Source organism: Rhipicephalus sanguineus, chromosome 2, assembly GCF_013339695.2.
Source record: "Rhipicephalus sanguineus isolate Rsan-2018 chromosome 2, BIME_Rsan_1.4, whole genome shotgun sequence".
Classification (NCBI taxonomy): domain Eukaryota; kingdom Metazoa; phylum Arthropoda; class Arachnida; order Ixodida; family Ixodidae; genus Rhipicephalus; species Rhipicephalus sanguineus.
The window spans coordinates 197,256,670-197,278,180 of record NC_051177.1 but is presented as its reverse complement, the minus strand read 5'-3'; the positions used below and the strand labels follow the sequence as shown (position 1 = coordinate 197,278,180).

Sequence of the window (21,511 nt, the reverse complement as noted above, 5' to 3'; positions counted from 1 at the left end):
ACCCGGTGTACCCCTTCCCCCTCTGGCTACGCCACTGCTCATGAGCCTTTCGCTTGACGAGAGACGACCAGCACGTTTCCTCTGCGCTCGAGCCGTCGATTGAGTTTCATATTCTTTCTTTCTTCCGCTCTTTATAAATCTTTCTATGCTGCCCTCTCTCCTCCTCACTCTCATTTCTCTTTCCCACTCCTTGCTATGCTATACTGTACATGGTTGTGCTATGGTATACCCCTATCACCTCCTCCTTTCCCTTCTACTCACCTGCACTTCCCTTTCCCATCTCTTGCTGAAGTGTACTATACAAGGCTATGCTATGATTTACCCTCACTTCCCTTTCCCAGGCCCTTGGTATACTATACCATGCATGGCTATGCTATGCTAGGAACTGCTTGGCACATACTCGCTTTCTGTGGCACGTACCCTTAGCTAGTTCTTGCATCCCACGCCGGAATAACCCCATGCTCCACTGTTAAAATCGCATGCAAGTCAACCACATGACTACTAGTGCCAGCAGAAGTTTCAATTTATTGCCTTGGATTCCTTTGCAGTGGCAGTGAAATGGCAGTGAAATGTGGGAATGAATTATCTTTTGCAGACCACCCTCGTAGAAAAGTTTACTGGAGCAAACTTGCTTTTGGAGAGTACTGTTGTCTAGCTTCTGGTACAGTAAACATTGACTGCAAGTGTGACATCAACAATCTATAGTTAATTAAGTTTAATCAATTAGATACTTTTTGGCTACCATTCAAAATGCCTGATAGGGCTTTATATAAAAAAAAATTTTTGAACACTGCATGCTCTGTAGATGACGAGGCAGGTAGAAATAAAACGCACAAGATTATTCTAAGAAATGGCAAATATGTATGTTGTAAAGAAACAACTCTACTTCCTTGCACAATAGTAACAGGTCAATACAAAAACAGGGAGATTTATTTGTGCTAAAAAAACGCATGATGCATGATATGATTTAGTTAAAGCATTTGTGCTGTGACTCTTACTGTTTTCTGCACAACAGTGATGGGCCAATACATACACATGGTGATTACTTCATGCTAAAAAACACATGATGTATGATATGATTTAGTTAAGGCATCTGTGCTATGACTTTTCCTCTTCTCTACAGAACAGTGACAGGTCAATACGTAAACATGGCGATTTGTTTGGGCTAAAAACGCATGATGTGAAAAATGCAGATGCAAGAGGCAGTGGGTTTGGAAAAACCTGGAATTCAAGAAAAAAACACTCTGATGTTTGTGAGGTGACTGCACACACAGCTATCAATTCAGGGCCAGCAATATCTGTTTGCATAGAAGACCATGTAGTTGGCCTAGAAAATTCAGCTTCTTTGCAGAGCCTACACCTCGTAAACTGTTGGCACAAGTAATAAAACAATTCAAGGGCACTCACTCGCTACCGTAGAATGACTGAGAATCACTAATAACAGTGATTTAACATAAGTAAATGCAAGTGAGTAAATGGCAGAGTAAGAAAACTGTTGTGTCCAAGAGAAAATTTATTTTACAGAAGACACAGGGGTCAGCTTAAAATAGCGTGCATGCTAGATTTCATAGAAGGGAAGCGAAGACATGGATGTGATGGGAATGCAAAGCTGTGATGATGACGATGACATAAAAGAATAAGGATGTGTCACGGCTGAAGCAAGTTCAGCACCGTGTTCCTTTGTAATGCACAGCAGGCATCTTTCAAAACAAAACCTAAGAAATCCATAAAACATCTAAAGGACCCATCTTTTCACAGTGAAGCCACAAAGGTCTTTCTTACTATACAACATTGCATCGAGGTGGCAGAATACGCAATGCAAGCACCACAGTTCATTAGAAAAGTTAAATACGAAACTGCAATGACAGTAGCCAGAACACCTAAAAATGTGGCAAGAATTTGGCCTGCCCAGTGGCCTGAATGTGATGAAGGAACAGAGCCTGGCTGAAATTTTATTTTTGAATGTCAATGGCATAAAAAATTAAAAATATCTCATTTGCAAGATCTAGTGAGACAGGAGCTTCATAACAAATATGGTTGTTTAGTTGAGGAAGCCAGCTTTTTTTCCTACTTGAAGCCATGATGGCATCGCATGCTAAAAAGTGGCAAGGCTGTGTTTGACACTTGTGTAAGGTGTTTATACCTTTTAATTTGTGCAAAATATTCTTGGCAATATTTATCTGAATACTGCACAAAGTTCACCCCTTTCGTACTTTTCTCTCATTAACTTTTCTTAAGTTTGTCACGCTAAGTCCTGGCTCTCTTCTAATGAGTAAATGGGCCAGTGAGTGTTTCGGCCTTAGCTTTGTGACGCAGCCTACATAAACGTCATTCCGTGAATGATAGGGTAGTCAGTGAACCTGACATGTCCTGCAGCAACGATGCACATTTGCACCTTTGCGCATCCTGGAAAGCTTGTCAGGCATTCCATTACGGCTGAGCATAGGGAAAAAAAGCTAACTAAACACGCTTAATGCACTTCGTATGATGGCACTGTTTCAAATGGGGCAGGAATGGCCGACCGAGTGGGCGAGCATCCCGCAACCCTGACGGGTGGGCCCAACTGAACACGTCTGTCGTGAAAGTCACTGGCAAAGGAACGTGCACACAAGTAGTTCGGAAGGATGCTCGTGCTTTCGTGATGGTCGACCCGGCCCAGTGGATGTGCACCGATTCACTAATGTCCACCGAGAGCTCTCGTGCCATTACCTTGCTTCGGTCTCAACGAGCTGCTACTCTTCCTCAAGGTCGGGAGGTGGGATGCCCAACACCGAGTTCTTTACGAAAGAGAGGAGCACATCGAAGAGCTCGGGCACCAGGGTAGTCTTGTGCACGTTCATTGTCCCCTCGTTATCCAGAGAGAACAGGTTCACAAAGTGCACACGCCGCAGGGGTAGTTCCTGGTAGTTCAAGGGCAGCACTTGCTTCGATGCGGTCTTGCAGAAAGCAAGCAGTAGGTTCCTTCCCTCGTTGAATGTGAGGCCCGTCGAGCGCGGCAGATGGCCAAGCACCTGCGCACCACTGAAACACCACAGAATAATACTGTGTCATTTTGGGTGAAGCGAGCACGCATGGTTGACAAGCTGCCATGCCTGTTAACAAGTGCATGCATGTGAAGGGAAAAAGAATGTTTATGGCTGCGCTGTCGACTACATTTCTCTTTTGCGCACATGACCCCACTTCCAACCAAAGGTTTATGCTGATTTCTACAGGTAAATACAGTACAGTTAAAACTCAGTTTAACAAAGTGATGACTACACTCGAATTATTTCACTAAATCAGGAAGTTTGTAAAAAATTGGAAAAGGCATTTTTCAGGTCTTCAGAACTAAAGAATTGTGATGTAGCCATACCCAAAAGCTACCGTGGCATTGTGTTTGGTGCTAACCAATGCCTGCACGTCCGAAAAGTCCCTGAGGGCGGCCTGGACATGGAGCCTCCCTTCCATGTCCATGTGAAGCAGACCAGGTAGATGGTCATGTAAAGCTACGATAGGCTGGCGATATTCAAAGATGGGGAGAACCAGTGGCATAGAGAAATTTTTCTCACGGCGGGGGGGTGCTGGCTGGCATGTTAACATTTCTTACACACACACACACGTAAGCGCGCGAATTGCAATTAGCTATCATTTCAAAAGCATATACTTAACAGTGGCTAAGTCTAACAAAAGTTCAAAAGTAAACAAAAGCTGGCATATGAATGACCAGACCACGTTGGTAAGTCCAGAGAGCCAAGGAGTCAAGCAGTGCCGCAGAGTGCTGGCGAGTCTTCTTGCGTGGGATGGGATTGCAGAGCAGTTTTTCTCGGGAGTCTAGTTTTACCACCTATGCAGGTGGCATTCTCTGTATACACTGGCAACAAATGAGCGGAGATCGACCACTGTCACATCCGTCCTTGTAAACGTCCAGTAGGGAGCCGCAATTGTTGATGCAAGCCGATGGTTTAAGATGAATGAACCACAATTCCAGGAGTTTTCTTTTGCCCCACCTTAGTTCACGAGCCGTCGTCGCATCGTTTAGGTCAAAGCTATGTGCTGTGCAGGGGTGTGCATGGGGGCCTATGTGGCGAAACGTCTATGTCATTTTGTTAATGATTGTTTCGTTAAATTGGAGCAAACCTTTTACGATCGTGAATTCACCTGTCTTTTGGAACACTTTTGCATCAAAGAGATGTCGTATTGTCACAAACGAGCGCGTCAACAAAGCGTGCGCGCGGCCACTTTCAAACGGCAGCGGGATAGGACGGCCTCAGCCGCTCGCCCAAGAAGCGCGAACGACGAAAAAACAAGTTACGACGACGGAGGAACGCAACGACAGACAGCGCTGGAGTTGGCGTGAGTGTTTCCTAGAAGAGAAGCATTCAAGTACCGTCCAAGAACTGTGGACTGGATACGCCGTTGAATATTCAGGACTTTAACTGATCATGAATAGTTGTAATGCATGAGATTGCATTTGTAGCGCGTGATCTGTTTGTTTAGTTCCCGTTGTGTTAACACCATCCGAGTTATATTGTGAAGTCGTAACTGGTACCAGCCGAGTGTGCATGTGTTTGTGATGTTTGTACTGCCTTAACTGAGAATATATTTCGTTTGTGTTATCGACTCTCGGCTCTGACTCGGTCTTTGGACCACAACCGGCGTTCGCTGGCGCACTAAAAGGCCCAACTCTAAATTGTCCGTGCTTTCGTGGTGCGTTTCGGGGGGCCGATACGTCCGCCTTTAGAATCCGCCCGGCGAATGCCATCCCCATTAACGGGATTAGTGATACGTATGCATCCTGCACTTGCGATTTTCTCACGGAAACGTGATATCTTCGTTCCCAACGCACAAGGCACACGGTCATTTCCTCGTTTTATAGCCCTGACACAAGGCCACTCCAAGGTCCTTTACGTGACTCAACATATTTGCAAAGTGCAAAATGAATGAGGGCACATGAAAGGACACAACAGAGGCACGGGCTTCAACTAAATTTTATCAGCGAAAACGCAAGAAATATATACACATGATAACAACAGCACGCATCAGCACAAACGCACAACCTATTGCATCACAGCCAGATACGCGATTTCCTTTTTGGTGAGGGCAACGGATGGCATGCTTGCACAGAGGTCATCCAGCTGTTGCATTTGATTAGCTTCTATGATTTCACGTGTGAGCTGTTCATGATGTTCCGCGACAACAGTGCACTTTTAAATTCTGGTTTACAACCATTCCTCATCCATTTTGTGCTGTGAAAATATGTTGATTCTAAATCACCAACTAGCCCAAACTGCCGTTCTATTCTTTACGTGAGGGGACATCTCCCGGAAAGGCGTTCATGTGCAGTGACACACGACAAAGGAATATCTCCCTCCTGGCAATGTTCCTTTTCGGGAGAGCAGATCTCGCATCGACTTTTCGAACGTAAAGGGTGCTCTCGCACACAGCGTGCTCAACTGTGACGTCAACAGTGATGTCACCCTTTGTACACCCGCATCAAGTCGTTAGCACCGCTATGTTGAATTCTGACAGCGTCATTTGCTTCGTAAATAGTTCGGTGCATTGTAGTCTGCACAGTGGGCAACATCAACAAAGCCCCAACTACAACAGCATGTCTTCTTAAAATTTTTTCTCTCCTGCTGCAGCGCCTCTTTTTCTCTTTTCTCTCACTCTCTTTTTTTTTGGGTACTCATTTGGGAAATCGCAGCTAATTGCAGAGGCCATGAACCATCTAAGGAACTTAGCGCGGTGCCGTGTGTTATCGGCGCAACTTTTCTGCAAAGGGTACTTCAGAGCAACGAAATGGGCTTACTGTGAAGTACTGTACTTTTGCCCATGAGTGAGGAGTACTAAGTAAAAAGACGAAGAAGTCTGTGTCAAAAACAGCTCCATGCCGTCCATACAGGGGCAAGGGAACGAAACGCCCATGGCCAGCTGTGCCAAAGATGACCACCCCCTTTTTGGGCCTTCCATTAGCACGATATAATCCTTTTGTGTTCAAGACGTCCCCGCTGCAACGGTGTATTCACAATACTGTCTCTATAGCTTAATCCTGAGTGTCTGGTTATTCAACAATAGTTACTCATTCGGGGTAGCATGGCTCAGCGTGGGAGAGTGGAGCTCGTTAATCCGCATGTCGCTGCGTTGCAAAATGGCAATCTGTGGCACTACACCTCTGTGTGCAGGGTATCTGTTATGGTCATGCGCTGCGCAGCCAGTTACAGGGCCGCCATGGGCTCAGCAAGGACAGCCAGTCTAAATCAGCTACGTTCGCACCGAAGTGTCTTTTTGACCGTGGAAAGGAATTCTAGAAAAAATCCAGATGATTTCCAGCGCAGGTGGCTGTTTTGGTCGGCGGTACATGACAGTACGAAAAAATTTCGAGGGGGGCTGTAGCCCAGTCAGCCCCCCCCCCTGGCTACGCCACTGGAGAGAACTAATGCAGTGGTTGTGCGAGCAGACGCAGTAAAAAAGTTGCAAGGAGACGATCGCTTCTGTCTTTCGAATAAACCATGAAAAAATTAAAGCAACCACCGCAGTGTTGCTGTGGATGATAAACCACCACCACCCCTAGCACCATCTTGTATGTAGAGCGCTACCGACTGTCGAGTCCATTTTGTGCATAGGCGTGGCATGCAGCCTCGTCAAAATAACACTAGGGCTGTGACTAGGGTGACTACACGTTTTAACTTGACAGCATTAGAGTGCATGCTCGAAAAGAACCACTTTGTTTTGAAACTGGAAAGAAATCTCCACATTTTGACTACTACAGTGCAGTCCACTTATAACGATACCACATATAACGATATATCGGTTATAACGATGGGTCGAGTTATGTGTGTCATTTTATGCATTAAGTCTATGAGGAAAAAAACCATATATAACGATATGTTATTGACCGCATATTTGATATAACGATCGAAATTTGCCGTCTGGCCGGCATTTTCTGTGTATAATAATCGTTACATATGCGTTTCCAAGTTCCCCTGAAACGAACGATGCCGAGACGGGGCGAAACGTTCACCTACGCGAGTTCGTATCTGCCGCCATTTCCGCGCTGCGTGCGCCGCGCGCCCGCCCGCGGAGCCCACGCGCCGAGTGCCATCGCGAGCTTGCGCAGCGCACCACAAGATGGCCCTAGCCGCTTCACGTCTCGCCGCTCGCGCGCGGCCTACAATCGCACCGAAAGGAGAGGAAGAAAAGAAAAAAAGAAAGGCGAAAAGCAAGTTGGCGCGCCGCGCCGCTCCGGCGTCCCAAAGAATTACGTCACCGACACCACCTTGAATAATTTGCTAGTTTAGCGGCCGCTTGAAAGGGGCGGTCACTGAAGGCGAAATTGGCGCTAGGGTCGATGGGGATTCAAAGTTAAAGCAACCAATGGCAGCCTGCCAGGCCCGCCTCTCCGTGCCGACAAAGCTGTGTTAGAGTGTACTAGAACTTTTGAGTGGCGCGACCGAAACGCTCTCCCCTTGCTTTCCCATCCCCAACTTGCGGCGAAAGTAGCGGCGGCGCTGCCATCGCCCAATCTTCCCACTTGGCTTGCTCGGCGGCATGGCCGGCATCTCTCTTTTGGTCGCGAAATGTAAAAAAAACAGCGTTTAAACATTGTTACGCGCCAGGTTGCACAAATGGACATCCGCGTGTGCAACAAAGTCTCAAGTTAACCCTTTTTAAGGCCCCGAATGACGAAGAACAACGACTCCTTTGGGAGCGGAACCTCCATCGGCTTGACAAACCGCTTGACGCCGATTGTGCTGTGTGCGAATTACATTTCGAACCGCATTTCATTGTGAGAGACTACGTGCATATTATCAATTTTGCTGAAGCTACTTACATGCAGAGATTGCCTATGCATACCTTATTACAAGCCGCTTAAGCGAAGATAAAATTGAAAACCTCTTCGGTATTGTCAGGCTGTCATCTGAATGCAATGCTCATCCCACTCCGCAACAATTTCTCACGACCATTAATTGTCTAAGCTGTTATAATCTTGCCAAGAGTGTTGCTGGATCACACGTTTCAGAGGGGGTTGTAAGCTCGCTTTTCACTGTCGCAGACAAGCCTGCTAACTTGTATAAGCAGCAGCAACTGATTGACTTGTTGCTTGATGAAGGATACTTGGAAGACTTGGAAGGTGCTGAAGGTTCGCTTCATAGAAGCTCTTTGACTGCACCAGACCACCCATACGTCAATCAGCATAGCGACTCCAGGCGTACATACTATGTGGCAGGCTATGTTGCTAGAACATGTGTGCTCCAAAGTGCAGTGCATGCATGAATGAGCTTCTGCTGCCTTCATGAGATGGCCAGTCCCTAAATGGTGCTGTTTTCACAAAATCTTGTGATTTCGGTGTTGTTCTGTACCCTTCACAGAAAGCTTTTGTTTTTATTAGTGAACTTGAAGAAATTTTCACTGGTTGTTTTAGTACGAGTGACTTACACAAAGACAGCATCTTGGATGTCTTGGCAGTAATCAACAGGAGAAGCATTTTGGGGGTGTTGGCTGCAACGAACATTGCAAGCCATTGACTGCTCAGCTGATCCGTTTTTATGTGGTCACACGTATGCATGTTTATGTGATGGGTTTAACACGTCGCGGGACGAGAAACAAAGCGCACAGCATTACGTGAAATTGAGTAGGTTATAAATTGCTACAGTGGCGTAAAAAGGATGTCATTTTTCGTGCATATTTTATTGCACTCCTAATTTTTTTAAGGTACACCAAGAAGAAAAACAATTTTTCCGAGAACAGGCTTGTAAGTGAGAGAACGTGCGAATTCTGACGCGATATCTCAAAATAAAACTTTGATTTTGAATCTTTTTGTATTAATAAGCCTGTGATGGTAAATTTAGCAGCATTATGGGTGTCGGAGCACAATTAATCGATCTAAGCCGATTCATGGTTCCACTTTAGTGTCCCTTCAAACGACTATGCAACCATAACATATTTTTTTTATTTAAATGTATTTTGGAAAAACAACCTAAAAACACTGTCTTTGTGTTTTCTTTGTTTTATGTTATTTTTGTATCCTGGCTCTATAATTTTGTTTTTTACAATTTGCTAATTCCCAAATGTATTGTTTCATAAATATGCAAACCTTGTATTTTTGTGTTATCAATGATTATTATCATTACAGTTACGACTGTGCTTTGCAGTGGTGCTGCGTTTTTTAAACTCTCAAAATCTTCCATGACTATGTTTCACTGAAAGCCTTCTTCTGCAGTATTACGTATTTGAATTTTTGTGGGTCCTACAACAATGAATCTAATCCCATATTTCAAAATCAAAGGGAGGTTTGGAAAAACTCTGCTGTTCTTCGAACAATGCCAATAAAGCCTGCTTTTCTGTCCTGTGTGCACGCAGCCACAAGCAACGCGCCCTTTGATCCCAGCTTTAGTGTTTTACATGGAACGGGCCAAGAGTTCTTCGTTTTGTGGGCAGCGTACTCATTTTTTTTTCGGGGAGATGGGGGGGAAGGGGGGGGGGGGGGCTTCCGTTGTGTACCAGCCAGCTGGTTTCTCATTTAATTGTACACTGTAAAACATGGCAAAAAAAACGCGCTCCTTATACTGTATAATGTGCTATGCTGCTTCAGTGCGGTCAGCAGCAACTTCAATAACAATAATGTCAAATAATCTTTATTTGCATTAATATTTATGAAAGAGAGGAAGTATAAGAATAAGAAAAAAGCGGGAGATCATCTTGGCCGGCACACTATAGGCGCGACGGAGAGGCACCAACACGTACGCGGAACGCCTGCCAGCCATCCGCCCGGGAAGATTGGTCGACGCCAGCGCCACCGCATCATTCCACGCTGAAACGCCCGCTCCCAAGCAGCCACTCGCGCCACTCAAAAGCTTCTAGTACACTCTAGCTGTGTGCCCCGCGCCGGCCGCGGAGGCCGCGCGCGCGCCGCGATGCTAGGTTTGAATTCCTCGAAAGTTCCGTTGTAGCACGAAGCGAGTGTTGAGCGCAGGCACCAGGCTGGCCGTGCAGGCACACTATGCTTGGCGGACAGCTGCAAGTGTCCCGTTGTGGTTGGCGGGTCATTGTTCGCTCTTGAGACTTATCGGAGTGGTCGTTATGTCAGCCGTGCTCCGCCGCCGCCGTACAGGAGCCCGTCCTAGTCGCCGGCCTTGATATGAAGTTTCGTGATGTTCCGTTACATGAACCGAGCTTTGGCCGGCGTGTGCAGTTTTTGTGGTGCTTGCGTGTTGTGCGCTCTTGCCGCCGCGGTGGTTAACGGCACGCACCATTCGTACATCATGCAATGGCGCACGGATACTTCAAGACTCTTTAGACCATGTTGAGATGTTGAGACTATTTAGGTGCGCCTAAAGCTACCTAAAGCTTGACACTCTCGTTGGAGCTTCAAATAAAGCTTTGTTTTTGACACCCTGCTTTCTAGAACATCTATTCTTTAGTGCAAGTGGTAAATTCGGGATCGGAGCTACAGAGATACGTCCCGCGTTTTTTTTTTTTTTTTTTTTTTGACGGCAGTCCAGATATAGCGATCATCGGTTATAACGATCATATTTTTCGTTTTTCTCGATATCGTTATAAGTGGACTGCACTGTAATTATATTTCATGAAAAACTTAAAGTGGGTTAGGAGCCAATTTAGTTTTGTTAATTAAGGTTGATGACAACAGTGAACCCTATGGGCAGCTGCTGGAATGGAAATTTCTTCGTTAGATCGTGAACTTCGTGAAATTTGGTTTCCTCAGACCGAGTGAATTTCAGAACCGAATCAAGTACGAATCGATTAGTGATGACATTAAATCGAATGAAAATACAAATCGAATACTGTTCGAATAGTTTTTTGAATAGTAAGGCAACCATTTTCAAAATATGTCAGTGAAAACATCTGGGTTCACAGCCAGCCAGGCTAGTGTGGGTCCCATAACAAAAAGGCCATCACAGTGGATTTTGTCGTACACAAAATAACATACCTCATAAAAGCAAAACTATTTAATAGTGTATTCAGTAGTGTCAGATATCATAAGAGAAAGCAAATAATAAATAGAATTACAAAAACAAAAATGCATATTCTTAAAACAGGCCATAGCCTTGAGAGTATTGAAGTTATAAAGTGTTATAAAATTAATTTAAAGCACCAAATTGAAGATACCCTGCTCATCTGCTTTGCTTTGCTGTTTGTAGAACTGCCGCTGCTCTAAACAATACATCACAGTGCCTTCAGGCATTGCTAAGGAGAGCACAGCCTACGCTTTCACAACACACTCATTCAATTACTTTGTCATTTGAATGCACTGCTTCTCCTCGTCCTTCCCTTTCAAAGCTTTCTGCAGCTCACATGGTGTTGCACGAACTCCTGGATCACCCAAGCCAAGTGACGATGTCACGTGATCAACACAATCTCACTTATGACAGCACACTATTTAATTTTGGTACTGTTCATGTCCTCACTGCTGGATGCTACATTTTTCTACTCGTGAGACGTATAAGGCTTTTGCCTTAATAAAAAGGGACCATGAGGCGATGCGAAGCAGCGTTTCGGCATGTAGAGCCCGCATTTCAGAGGGGTAGTGGAGAGGGGAGGGGAGAGAGGCAAAGGGGAGAGGGGGAGGGGAGAGAGGGAAGGGAGATAGGGAAGGGAGAGAGGGGAAGTGGAGAGGGGGAATTGGGAGGGGAAATGGGAATTGGAGAGGGGAGAGGAGGTGTGGGGAGAGGGCTTGCGCATGCGCAGTAAGGGTGGTCACGCCGCACACCACCACCACCGGATTGAACTCCGCTATAAGATGCTTCACATCTAAAAACTTGTTTTGAGCCACAGTCAGCACACCTGAAGCCCAATGTGATGCCGTCCATGTTCAGTTGCAGACAGCACTGCGACGTTCCGTCTGTGTCGATGCAGTTGCAGCCCCACAGCATGACCAGGGACAGCTGCCAGGGTGCCAGCTGCAATGCCATCAGGGTGGCTCCGAAGCATTCACCCAGCTGACTGGCCATAAGAGACCGTGCGCCTGGTGACCCCGACAGCAACACTAGCGATACGTCCTCGCCGCAGTGCACCAGTCCGGCGGCGTGGGGCTTCTGCGACGCCGAGGCTGCCACGCAGAAGAACGCCTCCTCACCCTGCCTTCCATGATCGCTGGCCACGTTGCATGGCCGACACAAGAGGCGTGGTTTTCGCCCCTCGCTGGAAAGAGAAACGTTTATACTTCGGCTGCAGGCACAGAGTACCATGGTGCCACTTTGTGTGTAAAAATGTTACGAAGCCGTACTCGTGGGTAAGTTTCAGCGAAAAGAAGTCACAGTTTCGCCACAAGGGCAAAGCAATAAATGCGATAGCAAGAAACTGGAATGTCACACGTAGAATGACAAGCATCTCGACAATCGCAGCGTGCCGGTGAAGCACAAAGAAAGACGACTGAGAAGAACACACAGGTATACACAGGACAAGCGTGAACTAACAACTGTCACAGTTCTTACGTCTTTGTGCTTGAGCAACGCGCTGCAAGTGTCAAGATAGGAGAATCGGACGCTCTTAGATATTTATTTTTCTTTTAAACTGCGGCATGTGGAGTAACCCCCTGCGTCTCCTGCCGCACGGGGGCATCTGACGCAAGATGTGCCAGGTTTAATTTTCTTCGTTCCACATCACGACTGGGTACAGAAAGGGGCAACTTTGTTGTGTGTGTCTCAAGGGCAGTTTTCAAATTGAAAGAAAATGTAGGAGCGTTGCGTGATAGAAAACACACTCAAGCTCCTTCGAGATCTGCGTACCATCAGGGTAAATGGTGTATATAAATAACTCGCCGTTATTTCGCCGTCGCATGCATGGCGCGTGGTTGAGCTGTCTAACGCAGAGTGCTGGGGAGCGAGGGGTCGCTGGTTCGAATCCCCGGTCGGGTGCTTCGGAATTTTTTTCTTCTGCTTTTTAAAAACGATAGTCTTTCTTGGGGAACTTAACGCAGAAATTTTGGTCTGTCTGTCTGTCTGTCACCCGGCCAAACTTGAACCACTTGCTTACCGCCCACCCATCTTGAACTGGTACGGCTGTTCATACTTGTGAACGTTGTCGATCAAAAAGTAAATATTACGCATATCTGAGGCGCAACATCACTGGGTAAGTATTAGCTGGTGTGTTCCTTTAATAGAAAATACATAGATACGTAACTCTAAAGAACCTACTTTCTTAAGCGGCGGCTGCGGCTGCGCTGAAAATGCCGTGCTATGCGTGCCGACGAACGTCCTCTGCCACGGAGGAAGGAAACCCTCTGCACAAGCTCATGTTTCCCGATGTATTGCCAGATGGCGTCCATATCTCACGCAGCGTAGACGCAGCGCCTCCTTTATCGTCTTTACACGGCATTTGCAGCGAAGCACGCAGATATGCGGCAAATTTTTTTCTTTGTGCCTTTTCTATATATATACACAATATACATATCCGGGACATGACGACGACGGCAAAATTCCACCGAGAGTGTTCATATAATTGCTATCGCAATAAAAGAAAAGAAGCTACGTCGATGGCAGTCCCACTAGGAGCACATAACAGCTTACAGATTACGATCAGTTCATTATGCACTGGTTGCACATGCCACTCATGTAGCTTCTTTCCAAAGAATAAGTGCATCCATTTAATTAAATAACATTCCACACAGCCAATTATGAAATTAAGTAACAAAAAAAAGCTGCACATCTGAAATGAAGTCCCACATTCTCATCCGCATTGAAGCTGTGGCAAAGAATATATAAATACCCTATTTGCAGCTGCGAAATAACTAATCATCTGCGTGATCCGCCTTTTCATGTTGCAGCACACATGCGCCCTTCCCCTGGCAGAAAAGTCGCAAAATGTTCTGGTAGTCTCCGCACACTGCTCGATCTCGGAACCTTTCATTCTAGTGATTCCAGAAGCTTGCATACACGTACTACTGCAATGTGCGGTGCCAAGCAGTGCTTTGGTTTGGGCTAGGTGATTCATTATTGGACTGTGGTGCCAAAAGCATGCGCATGTGTGCTGCAGTGCTACCTGCACAGCGCCGTACAACACTCTAGTACACTGTATGTGTTTGCCACCAACAGCAGCTACCGAAAACCAAAGTGGCTATTGTCTGGATTAGTGTGTTCGTCATTTTGCAGCTAGATGACATGTTGCTGACAAAGTCTTCTGCAGTGTGGCTTTTTCTTGTGCTGGCAGCACGTGCCCGATCTAAAGTCCCTGTTTAAAGTACGGTACATGGACTGTGCTTGACTCAAGGCCAATTACAACTCCAAGATGTTGACGGCAATGAACAACTGGGTATAGTCGGCAGGCTGTGCCAATGGAAGGCCATTTCTTCAGCCTATGCTGACAACTATGGCACAGACGACCACGAGTCGTCAAGGGTGACAGAAGCGCCTGTCAGTCCAGAAGCGGACTGTGCTGCCAACCGTCATTTGGCTGGTCCCAGTACGATTGGCCATTGAGTGAACCAACAACGCAATAGGCCTGAAAATACACCTTTGGATTTGAAATGCCTCAGATTCATTCCTCCACGGTGTAAAGTGGTTCCAATAACTATTCCTGGTTCCGCTCTGTACGTTTCCATGGCAATGCAGCCTACTGCAAACCTCTTTTATCGCGTATCTCTGCCAGTGAGAAATCCACACTCAGTGCTCCACACTCGAAAAATACTTGGAGCCTTGCATGATGACAGATGTGACGTATGCTGCTCATCCTATTTCCACCCAAATCCGTGACTTGGCGGCGGAGCAAATGAGAGCGATGCAGCGTGGAGCGAGTTGTTCTGTAATGACAAATGGAGTGCGCAAATCCACTCCAGATCATCCAGCGAAAAACGCATTCACCACAGCAGAGTGAGAAATCCTCCTCTGGATCGACTAATGGAAAAAGGCCATAAGAGTGGTCATTGAATTTCCCGAGTCATGCAGCAGCCATTGCTGATACACAGTGAACATGGCAACATCTCTGTGCTGCCTGATGTAAGGCTGGTGTCCTACCTGTCTGGAAGGTCCGACAGCATGCTCCGCATTATCTCCTTCAGTCTTGTAGGAGTGAACCCCCACAAGGGCAGTCCACAGTAGCAGCTCCATGTGTTCGTCCGCAGCAGCCGCAAGGCCAAGGCATCGTTGCTGCTGGGCCTCCTAGGGGAGGCTGCAGCTTCCATCTGGGATGAGTGTTGAAAAAATAAAAGATAGTCTGGTCAACTGAAATTTAACCTTGCACTTGCCTCACAGGAAAGAGGAGCAGTCAGGGGCAATATTCTCGGGCAATAGTTTTCGGGGATTCGATCACTTTGTAAGGTTTGGCATAAATCACCCCCAGACAATGGGTCGAAGCATGCTGCCAACTGTGTCCCTGGCACTGTGCAAATACAAAAACCCTGCTCCAGTGCCAAAAATAGTGTGGGCTGTGTACGCTTATGCATCTGGTGCCTTGCCCATCAAGATTTCGCGAAAGTGATTGCCTGGAAACGGTGCTCCAGGGCTGAGTGTGTCATGTGGTCTCCCTCACAAGTGCTGACCCATCCCAATGCTGCTTAAGTATTATTGGCGTTCATACAACATTTGGCTCGTTTAGTTGTTGGCGGGCCTTAAGGGGCCAATAGCAGTTGCCCCACCCTCATTAATCTGTGCCATACGTGTCCTTCATTAGGTTGCCTGTTGGCCAGATCCTAGTGTGCACCGAAGAACAGCACAAAGATTTGTGCCCTCCCCAACCCACCGAACACATGTTTATGCACACACCACCCTCCTCCTGTTTTGAACAGCGGAGCTGTTTGTACCAGCCGTCTAATATAATCCACGAACAGAAAACTATCATCATCATGAACCGGCATGCACAATCTTTGTCCTCTTTTTCATCTTCTGCTTCACTCCCAGAACGCGTGCGCCGATTTGTCTGGCGTGGGATGGAACAACTCTGATGGGTGACAGAACAGGCACAGAGAGAGAGAAGGAAAGACAGAAATTCTTGGCGAAAAAAATTTCTTGACGAGGTGGGATTTGAACCTGCATATACACGATCCGAAGGAAAGCATCGTAACCCTTCGGCCATCCGGGCACTGTAGCAGAGCATAACATAGCCTTGTATAGTATAGTATACCCAGGGTGTGGGAAAGAGTAGCGAGGGTGAGGAGGAGGGGAGAGGGTAAAGCATAGCATAGAAGGAAAGAAATAGAGAGGACAGGCAAAAAAAAACAGAAAGAGGGAAAATCAGAGAGAGAAATATATATATAGAGAGAAAGAGAAAGAAAAGAGAGGAAGAGAGAGAGAGAGAAAGGGAAGAAAAACAAAGAAAAATAGCAGTGAAAAATAGAAAGAAATATATAGATATGTGTACCAGGTGTCCCAGCTATCTTTAGCCAAGGGTTAAAAGATACATTATTAAAGGCAGGCGAGTGAAATCAGTTGCAAATTGCTGACAGCCACCTTGCGCACTACAGACAATTTTTTGTTTTGTAATTAACTAATTTGTTAATAGGATTATTTAACTAAATTGCTAAATATTGACTTTAGGCAAGAAATGCGACTTGCAAAGTTCGAGAGCGTCTTCAGAAACCCCCATTGCATTATTTGCGATAAAGAAAGTCTCACGTATACCATTTTTTTCCAAGCTGCAAAGAAAGCCCATGAAATACAAAAAGAACCATGCGACTAGCGCATTCGCGTGGCAGTGAATGTGCTGCTCTCAGCCGTGGTTTGACCGAACGAAATCAGCTGCGGCCGCGACTCGCCGGCTCCGTTGCAGCGGTAGGCCAATAAGTTAACGGCGGTTTCTTGGCCCGCACTCACTACAATTTGCATCGTTACGCGCGCCATCTGGCTGACGCACTGGCAGCACAATGTCGCTCACCACCAGCAGGGTGCTACACCACGCCTCTACTGCCCGTCTGCAGTTAGTCTGCTTCACATTATTGGTTAATTAATTACTAGCTCAAAGGATTCTAAAACATCGGATTCCGTGATAAAAATACCGACGAGGAAATTGTTTTAGATCGTACATTTTCTATGTGGAAGGAATTTCAAAAGCATTTTATATATATATATATATATATATGTAGCCGTGGTTCACAAATGGGGGTCCACAAAGCCCACGTTTGGTAAAAAAAAAAAAAAAACTAGCTTTTTGAAGCCACACTATGCCCAGCGACAGCAGCCCCTTACGATTTTTGGTAATCTTCACCGCATACTGTTTCTGCATTGCGGCGGAGCTGACTTAGGTTTCCCCTTCTCCATGAGATGGTCGTAAAGCTTTTGTTTTAGTTTTGTATGACGTATGCATAGCATGCTTTGTCCAGTGAAAAGCAAACGCAGCTAGAAACAAGTTGAACGTGGCTGCAAACCGAACAACTAATCGGCAACCTGTTGAGATCAAATTGGCGCGGCCCTCTAGTTTGACTGTTTTTTGTGAGGTAGAAATAAAAGGCACCTATTTCACGCTGCATGTTGCGTTAATTTCCGACCCCCCCTTTCTCTCGCTGCAAGGGGTCCCCCATCACTTCCACCGGTCCACAAGGGGTCCCCAAAACATCCATGGCTGAGAACCACTGATACATAGAATTCTGAGCCATTCCATTCTGTGAAGACGGATGAACAGCGAAGCTGTTTAGCACATGACACAGCATTCTGAACCATGGTTGATCACACGAACTGCAACTAAATTGAAATGTCTGTCCAAAAGATCTGTTTTGGATGTAGTGTCTGCTCCTTTAATGTTTTTCATTTTACCAGCATGGTACTCGCGTCTTTTTGCCGCATCCTCTGTTTTGCAACATGTGTCTTGTCTGGCTTGTCGCACGGTCTTGGCACTTGGTGCACAATCTTAATTGGTGTTGGTCGCCCATGTGTTCCCTTATTTTTTTTTAATGCACTGGTGGTGAGTGGAAGGGTTTCCACAATTTGCGTGGCACATAAGTTTTTGTTTACGCACAGGGAAAATACACGGAACCCAAGTCACATACAGCTTCGCTGCAAAAGTTTTGTTGGTAACAAGTTCTTAAAAGCAAAACACATTACTATCAAGCTGAAAAAAAATTAAGTCTTTTCGCTCTTATTTCAGACACAGCAAATTCAAATTCAATGTTTCAGTACTGTGTGCATCGATTTGGTTTGCATTTTCCTCTATAATGTCCGTGCAGTGAAAACCCAACTCACAATAAACTTCACAGCGCAGGTCTGAACTTTAAAACTGATCTTTTTCTTCTTTAATACACCACTTACAGCACAAATATTAGAGGCCATTCTCTATTATGACTGCAATTAACAAGAATCTTACAAGGAGTGCTACAGTGTTTGACACTGTTTAGCAAGTTGAACATGTTTTTGTGGGCTGTTAATTACATTCAGGCAGACACCAAATATTGTAAATAGGTGAGTATCTTCTGGCTTTCATATATTCAACCATTTTAACACATGTGCATTAAAGAGTTCGTTTTGCAGCAATTCCGGTGTCGGCATCATTGGTTATGAGCGAAAAATGAGCATTGTCCGTGAGCGAAAATTTGAAAGAGATGCAAACAAATAAATAATAAAATATTCAGTTCGAGTGAGAATTGAACCCGGGACTTTTGCATGGCAAGCAGGTGTTCTACCACAGAGCCACACCACTGACTGAAACTGTTTCACAAAAAAAAAAAAAAAAAAAACCTGTACGGGAAGTCCCCTTAGCGCATGCAATATTGCACAGCAGAAGTGTCGAATCGCACTAGGCGCCAAAACATGTGCATTGCGCAATAAGTGGTTGGTTTAAGGTAGGTCACCACCTTCAAGAAAAAATTTTACAGTTGCAGTCCAAAAGTTATAATTATGGTTTTGGCTTTTAGGGCTTAGGTAAATTAAACTTTTAGAATGATGAAACTGCTAAAAATGTAAAAAACAAAATCAATAAAAATGAAAATGTGCGAAAATATGCATGTTGCGCCAACAGTGACATTGCAATATGGTTGGTGCGATTGAAACGCGACTTGGCAGGTACGTAGTGAAGACACTATCCTGCGCATTTAACCTCCACCATCACCCCATCTCTAAGCTAAGGCGCGTTATCGCAAAAAGACTGAAAAAGTTTATATTTGACTGGTTTGTTTTGCACATAATTGGCCCTAGCACAAAAAGTTACCGCTCGTTTTCAATAATTCTGCTTGAATGCACAACTCAATCTAAAAAAAAAAAAATAGTACGCAAAGTTGTATGTGAAAATGTTTATCAGAAGGAAAGTTATCACTGTTTGCGTATGTGTAGGATGCAAAAAATCATGTTTTGAGAAAAATGGCTTTAAAGATTTGAATTGGATGTACATATAATAAAGAAACATTCAATATGTCTGAAATTCTACAGTATCATAGCTTGGGACCTCCTCTCAAGCGGCGCATTCTCCTTTTGAGCGAGCTGAAGAACATATATTTTTTTCTAGCTCGTTTTGCGCCTCCAGCTGACTCTCATCTACATGCACCACAGCGGGTCCATGCTTGGTATATTGATTTTCTAACTTGCATTGATGCTTCTTTTTCGTCCTATACTATGCCATATTTCATGGAGTACTATAACTTTTTCCTTGAAAAGCCAGAACTAAGTCCAAGAGCTCAAAGTGGCATATGAAAAAGCACAGGCAGCCGAGCGAAAACGTACGCAACCTAAACAACAGAGCGCCGCAGCCGTGTAGTGGAAATTTTCAAATAAATCGAAAACCTCATGCCCCACAAGTTTAGGAAGGTACTTAGACAACTTAGCATTACGTAATATGTATAAGGAAAAACATTTATGATGACATGGCAAGTGTTGTGGAAATGGAAACCTTCAGTTTCGGTTTCCAATGTGTCTAAGAGGGGTTGTTAATAAATCGTCATAACTTTTGAACAGCTCAAGATAACTGCATAATTATTTTTGCTACATATTCCTGAATGGACAAGGAGCTTGAAAATGTTGAATCCAAAAAAATAATTTTTTTCAAAAAAATGCGTTTTCGAAGGTGGTGACCTACCTTAAGGGTGCACCCATTACAAAGTTCACAGGCATACTTAATCGTCATCAGCTGCAACAGCATCAACGAAGCATGCAGCTGCGCGTGTTGCTTTATGGATGCGCAGTGGGTGCTTCGCCAATTCGCAAAAGAAAGAATTATGCCGCAGTGGGCACTCTACTCGCAATAGGCATTCTAGGATAGTTGGAAACGACCAATGTTTTGTGCACAGACACGGTGGCACGGTGTCCACCCAGAAGTGAAGCCAGGCTAACAATTGAGAAGGCAATGTGAACTGCAGCCGATTACACTATCGTGTCCTGCTCTTTAAGGAGAAGCTCAAACATACTCAAAGTTTTTTTTTCTTTTTTTATGGGACTTTTGGAAAAACGCTACATTTTCAACACTGTAAGTGGAAAGTACAGACAGAGGAGAATAGTTATGTGCGAAGTATTTTAATTAAATAACATCTACGAACTATTGCGATGTAAACTGCGATGATGTGAAAAATTTAGAGCTCAATTTCTAGCGATTTCTTTCTCGTCTCCCATCTGGTTTATTGCAGTTCCAAATAATCCAACTGCGCATGCGTGATGCGCTAACCTCTACCAAAGAAAATACCTGAATACGAATTCAAGCGCTGTTTCCAACTATCTCGCTGATATGCGAGTTGTAAGGACTACGAACGAGTCAACATGAGCGTAGTTATTCTAGTGTTGCTTTATGTGTGTTTGCATACGGTCATCTCTCGGTACCGACCATGCGGAGCGTCGTCTGCTGCATGGCAACGGTGAAATCGTCTGCTGTTCGTCGCTGCACACGACGTCGGCAGATCAGCGGTGTAGAACGTTTAGGAACTGAGCTTGAACACTCGCCCTTTTTTAAACGACAGGCGTCGTTCGTTCAAGGGGCGCTGCACTGGCACCGCTGAAATGACCGGTGAAGCGCAGCAGTACTAAATACGAACGGACTTCACTTGTGTGCACTGCCTGTGCCGGCAGTGCAGTTCATCTACTGAAGGAGTACCATCAAAGCGAACCGTTTGGGAGACCGCAACCCGTGCGCTTCAACGCCAACCGTCCGTTGCAACGACTTAGTTAGCGGCGTTAGCTGCAGAACTTCATTTCGATTCCGTAACCTATCGCGGCAATACCACAAACACGAGCACAATCAAAGCGGCGGCTCAAACTGCTGCAGTGGCCGTTGAATCGCGTCGCGGTCTTTTTCTGTATAATCGCAAACGAAGAGACGCTATCGGCCGGACGCGCGCAATTTGAGAGGAACGCTGGCTTCGTAGCCAGAAACCGTGGGTCACTGTCAAAACGGAGCCCGTAACAGCAGAGTGACAACGTTTGAAAAGCATGTGCAGTGGCAGCAGGAAGTACTCACAACTGGACGAAGTTGTTGTAAACCAGGCACTACAGTCAGGAAGATTCCACCGTTATTTCCGACATTCTAGCGCTCCTGCCGCAGCCCGCCAGCCATCGCGACATTAACCGGGAAAACAAGCTCGCCCTTATTTCGCTGGAAAGTGCGTTTGTTGCCAACCCAAAAGTGTTTTAAGGGCTTGTTTTGACAGGAGGCGTTGGTTTTGAGTATAATAACG

At 45.5% G+C, this 21,511-nt stretch overlaps 1 protein-coding gene across 1 annotated transcript; it reads right to left on the bottom strand.

Moving 5' to 3' along the window:
• Positions 1–512: 512 nt before the first annotated feature.
• Positions 513–21,417, bottom strand: LOC119383976 (uncharacterized). The gene is made up of 4 exons (XM_037652258.2): positions 21,295–21,417; positions 14,949–15,115; positions 11,782–12,138; positions 513–3,021 (listed from the first exon to the last, which is right to left on the bottom strand). Exons 2-4 carry the CDS (start codon positions 15,113–15,115, stop codon positions 2,733–2,735), a joined length of 813 nt encoding a protein of 270 aa, XP_037508186.1. The 5' UTR covers positions 21,295–21,417; the 3' UTR covers positions 513–2,732.
• Between the last annotated feature and the right edge of the window lie 94 nt (positions 21,418–21,511).